General features: G+C 43.0%; 2 protein-coding genes across 3 annotated transcripts in view; both read right to left on the bottom strand.

Annotated features, from left to right (window-relative positions):
• Nucleotides 1–6000, bottom strand: part of LOC110516932 (E3 ubiquitin/ISG15 ligase TRIM25-like) — a 538607-nt gene that overhangs the window by 426285 nt on the left and 106322 nt on the right. The gene's annotated exons all lie outside the window — the stretch shown is intronic.
• The window catches only part of LOC110516150 (tripartite motif-containing protein 16), an 8953-nt gene continuing 6716 nt past the window's right edge, over nt 3764–6000 (bottom strand). Inside the window, exons 4-6 of one of the 2 annotated variants that reach the window (XM_036972156.1) lie at nt 5938–5997; nt 5636–5706; nt 3764–3854 (exon numbers count right to left, since the gene is read on the bottom strand). In XM_036972156.1, the coding sequence (XP_036828051.1) occupies nt 3846–3854; nt 5636–5706; nt 5938–5997 (140 nt within the window). In that variant the 3' untranslated portion in view covers nt 3764–3845. Of the gene's footprint in view, nt 3855–3999; nt 4246–4797; nt 5707–5937; nt 5998–6000 lie in introns of those variants that run through there. The other variant, XM_036972155.1, reaches the window with a different exon arrangement.

Genomic DNA, 6000 nt, shown 5'->3' on the forward strand with positions numbered 1-6000 from the left:
CAGTATATCATTCCTGTCCCTCACCATTTCCTCCACTGTCCTCTCCTGCTGGTCAGTATATCATTCCTGTCCCTCACCATTTCCTCCACTGTCCTCTCCTGCTGGTCAGTATATCATTCCTGTCCCTCACCATTTCCTCCACTGTCCTCTCCTGCTGGTCAGTATATCATTCCTGTCCCTCACCATTTCCTCCACTGTCCTCTCCTGCTGGTCAGTATATCATTCCTGTCCCTCACCATTTCCTCCACTGTCCTCTCCTGCTGGTCAGTATATCATTCCTGTCCCTCACCATTTCCTCCACTGTCCTCTCCTGCTGGTCAGTATATCATTCCTGTCCCTCACCATTTCCTCCACTGTCCTCTCCTGCTGGTCAGTATATCATTCCTGTCCCTCACCATTTCCTCCACTGTCCTCTCCTGCTGGTCAGTATATCATTCCTGTCCCTCACCATTTCCTCCACTGTCCTCTCCTGCTGGTCAGTATATCATTCCTGTCCCTCACCATTTCCTCCACTGTCCTCTCCTGCTGGTCAGTATATCATTCCTGTCCCTCACCATTTCCTCCACTGTCCTCTCCTGCTGGTCAGTATATCATTCCTGTCCCTCACCATTTCCTCCACTGTCCTCTCCTGCTGGTCAGTATATAATTCCTGTCCCTCACCATTTCCTCCACTGTTCTCTCCTGCTGGTCAGTATATCATTCCTGTCCCTCCCCATTTCCTCCACTGTCCTCTCCTGCTGGTCAGTCAGCACACGACCACCACCATGGGGTCTTCTGTCTATTCTGAGGGTAGATCAGAGTTTACTGTCAATAGATCCTACTGGAACAATCCTGGAACATGTTGACATGCATTACAATATGTCATTTCCTGTAAAGGTAAAGCATAGTGCACATCCTGCTGACTTACCGCTTTTCTTAGTGAAATGTTCTCATGATGGAATTTGCCAGTTGATCTTTTCAGATTGGGGTGAACTAATGTGTCGGCCTCTGTCATGGTAAGACCTCTGTTGACCACATGATCAACGACGATGGACCGGACTTCATTAGATACAACAGTTCCCTGCCGCCTGCCTCCATCTCTCTGATGTCCACCTCTCTGAGGGCTCCTTAGAGAGGGCTTCATGTTTTGAGTTTGTACTAAGAGGTGTGAAATGTAGCTTTCCTTCTCTACTCCTCACAAATGTAAAAGCATTGGATTGGTGTTGACATGGGGTAGAGGGAGTTTACATAAACCAGTCATTTCCTTTAAATCCATGAAGGGAAGTGGACAAGTTCACACTTAGAAAGGAGAGATAATTGTTACACACCCCATGTGTTCTGATAACTACAGGAATGAAACCAGATTGAGGTTGTCTGCTTTCCACACACACACACACACACACACACACACACACACACACACACACACACACACACACACACACACACACACAGACAGAGAGAGAACATCAGGTATAGTTGTGGAGATGAGGGAATATGTGATCAGAACCCCTCCAGTCAGGTCCAGTATGGACTATCAATACAAGTCACCATTCAGAATTAGTCATCATTGATAAAAATTCCCTTAACACACACACACACACACACAGACACAGAGAGAGAGAACATCAGGTGAAGTTGTGGAGATGAGGGAATATGTGATCAGAACCCCTCCAGTCTGGTTAACCACAGTCAGGTCCAGTATGGACTATCAATACAAGTCACCATTCAGAATGTGACCCAGTTCAATGGGTCTGAACAGAACTGGGGGACGTCAGACATCAAGTTGTCTAAACACAACTGGAATATAATTAGTTTGTGATTCATTGTTAATGGATTTTCAATGAGGAACACAGAGGAACAACCCTGACAACACACATACCAAAATAACACTAAAAACAAAGGGGGAGGAAACCACTAAAGTCATGACCATATTGTCATGTTGTAATGACAGGGAGAAACCATCTAACATCTAGAACACTACTTTAGACCTGGTTATAAGAAGCCTAGTGCACTACGCAGGGAATAGGGAGCTATTTGGAACAGAGACACTAACTCCTGGATGAAAATCTCTCTCTGCCTCATCTGTCTGATATATCTGCCCATTTCCCCTCCCATCCTCCCTTTTCATTCTATTCTATCAGCCACACCACTAGCTCACCTCCACACAATACATTTACAAGTTAAAGACACACCTTGGAATAAATAACAAAGGAAAACTATTACTAGATGAAGTTGAGTGTTTTTTATTATTTCCCATCACCATAAATCATATTTAATCACTGAACAGTAGCAGACCTAACTTCATCTGTTCCTGACTCTGGATAGTGGATTAAAAAGACCATCAATCTCCAATGATATTAAAGTACTATTCTGAACATTACTGATATACTGAGTGGCAAGTCAAGATATCTGCTGGTTTTATTGTTTGGTCAACAGCACCACCTGCTGGACAGGTTTAATGTTGCTGGACTGAGCAGTATGGGAGGATGAAAGATGACACATTTAGGGCCGGTTTCCTGGACATCTACATTGAACATACTGTTTAGTCCAGGACTAGGATTCATCTGTGTCTGGGAAACTAGACCATATAGTTTAGTAGAAAGTAAGTGATACCAGCTTGTAGTGGGCTGACTAGTCCTGAATTGTCCTTTAGTTCCTGGACCATTTTCCATGCAGCTCCAGGTGACAGAGAACACATCAATTAGGACCGAGCCAACAAGCTGATCAATGATACTAAGGAGAATTACATAGAGACAGAGAACCAACTGAGAAAACATATCAATGGTTCTGAATGACAACCAATATACATCAACACCAGACATCATGATTCATGGAAATGTACAAGATTAAAACATTGTATTGAATTTTAATTAATAACAAATCAGTTTACAGTTTACTACTGTATGTAGAACCATAGTAAAGCCCAGTATGGACTATCAATACAAAGTGACCATTTAGAATGAGGCCCAGTTCAATGAGAGGAAGTCTTAACAGAACTGGGGGATGACAGACAGGAAGTGGGGGGGTGGAGATCTAATATATTGTTGTGCCAAACACTAAAGCATGATATTGTAATAAATCTACACCCTATTCCCTACGTAGAACACTACATTAGACCTGGTCAGAAGCACCGTAGTGCACTACGTAGGGAATAGGGAACCATTTGGAAACAGAGACAGTAATTCCCCTGAACATCTTCCTCTTCCTCATCTGGTTTCTTGAACAGCCCTTCACTCCTCCCCTCTTCCTCCCCTCCTCCCTTTTCATTCTATTCTATCAGCCACACCACTAGCTCACCTCCACACAATACATTTACAAGTTAAAGACACACCTTGGAATAAATAACAAAGGAAAACTATTACTAGATGAAGTTGAGTGTTTTTTATTATTTCCCATCACCATAAATCATATTTAATCACTGAACAGTAGCAGACCTAACTTCATCTGTTCCTGACTCTGGATAGTGGATTAAAAAGACCATCAATCTCCAATGATATTAAAGTACTATTCTGAACATTACTGATATACTGAGTGGCAAGTCAAGATATCTGCTGGTTTTATTGTTTGGTCAACAGCACCACCTGCTGGACAGGTTTAATGTTGCTGGACTGAGCAGTATGGGAGGATGAAAGATGACACATTTAGGGCCGGTTTCCTGGACATCTACATTGAACATACTGTTTAGTCCAGGACTAGGATTCATCTGTGTCTGGGAAACTAGACCATATAGTTTAGTAGAAAGTAAGTGATACCAGCTTGTAGTGGGCTGACTAGTCCTGAATTGTCCTTTAGTTCCTGGACCATTTTCCATGCAGCTCCAGGTGACAGAGAACACATCAATTAGGACCGAGCCAACAAGCTGATCAATGATACTAAGGAGAATTACATAGAGACAGAGAACCAACTGAGAAAACATATCAATGGTTCTGAATGACAACCAATATACATCAACACCAGACATCATGATTCATGGAAATGTACAAGATTAAAACATTGTATTGAATTTTAATTAATAACAAATCAGTTTACAGTTTAACCAGCTCAGCTATAGACTACACCAGCATGACTAGTATCTATGTGGACCCTACTACAGTTTAACCAGCTCAGCTATAGACTACACCAGCATGACTAGTATCTATGTGGACCCTACTACAGTTTAACCAGCTCAGCTATAGACTACACCAGCATGACTAGTATCTATGTGGACCCTACTACAGTTTAACCAGCTCAGCTATAGACTACACCAGCATGACTAGTATCTATGTGGACCCTACTACAGTTTAACCAGCTCAGCTATAGACACCAGCATGACTAGTATCTATGTGGACCCTACTACAGTTTAACCAGCTCAGCTATAGACACCAGCATGACTAGTATCTATGTGGACCCTACTACAGTTTAACCAGCTCAGCTATAGACTACACCAGCATGACTAGTATCTATGTGGACCCTACTACAGTTTAACCAGCTCAGCTATAGACTACACCAGCATGACTAGTATCTATGTGGACCCTACTACAGTTTAACCAGCTCAGCTATAGACTACACCAGCATGACTAGTATCTATGTGGACCCTACTACAGTTTAACCAGCTCAGCTATAGACTACACCAGCATGACTAGTATCTATGTGGACCCTACTACAGTTTAACCAGCTCAGCTATAGACTACACCAGCATGACTAGTATCTATGTGGACCCTACTACAGTTTAACCAGCTCAGCTATAGACTACACCAGCATGACTAGTATCTATGTGGACCCTACTACAGTTTAACCAGCTCAGCTATAGACTACACCAGCATGACTAGTATCTATGTGGACCCTACTACAGTTTAACCAGCTCAGCTATAGACTACACCAGCATGACTAGTATCTATGTGGACCCTACTACAGTTTAACCAGCTCAGCTATAGACTACACCAGCATGACTAGTATCTATGTGGACCCTACTACAGTTTAACCAGCTCAGCTATAGACTACACCAGCATGACTAGTATCTATGTGGACCCTACTACAGTTTAACCAGCTCAGCTATAGACTACACCAGCATGACTAGTATCTATGTGGACCCTACTACAGTTTAACCAGCTCAGGTATAGACTACACCAGCATGACTAGTATCTATGTGGACCCTACTACAGTTTAACCAGCTCAGCTATAGACTACACCAGCATGACTAGTATCTATGTGGACCCTACTACAGTTTAACCAGCTCAGCAGAACCAGTGAGAACAAAAAAATATCCAATCCCAAACCCAGGATAGAGGGGCTGAGTGAATGTGGTCTGGACTCTGTGGAGGAGGGTCATTGTGTCAGAGACACTGTAGAAGGACAGAGTACCTGCCTTGTGATCCAGGTACACTCCTACTCTGGAGGACTGAGGGCCTGATACTTTAGTCTCAACATTATTGTGTCTGAAACAATAACCACCACTATAGCACTCTAATCTCCAGGACTTGTTATTGTATCCAAATCTACCACCTGTCTCTGTTCTGCTGATGTCTTTATATGAGACTGCTGTAACAACATAACCAGTCCACTCCACCTCCCAGTAACAGCATCCAGACAGACCCTCTCTACACAGAACCTGACACCAGTTGGTGAATCTGTCTGGATGTTCAGGATGTGGTTGGACATGGCCTGTATTGGTCACCTTTCTGTTCCCTTCAGACAGAGAGAGGAGTGTGTATGCTGTGTTTGGGTCCAGTGTGAGCTGACAGGAATCTGGGAGAAGAGCAGAGACCAATGAGGGGAGTCAGAACAATAAGTTAAGTCAGATACTGTATCTACCCTGTCTTTGATTAGAGCACAGCAGAGATCAAATCAGAGAAATATGAGGAGTCAGATAGATACCCAGTCTTTGATTAGATCTACTATTGCTATATATTTCTAGAGGGATTGTTAGGAGTGTCAGTAAAAAGAGACTGTTAGTTACTTCACAATAAAGAGACTCACGTTGTAACAACTGTTCTCTGGTCTTGGGCTCTGGAGGCAGTACAACATCCACTATATTCACTA

The sequence above is a fragment of the Oncorhynchus mykiss genome, unplaced genomic scaffold (genome assembly GCF_013265735.2).
Source record: "Oncorhynchus mykiss isolate Arlee unplaced genomic scaffold, USDA_OmykA_1.1 un_scaffold_121, whole genome shotgun sequence".
In the NCBI taxonomy this organism is placed as follows: domain Eukaryota; kingdom Metazoa; phylum Chordata; class Actinopteri; order Salmoniformes; family Salmonidae; genus Oncorhynchus; species Oncorhynchus mykiss.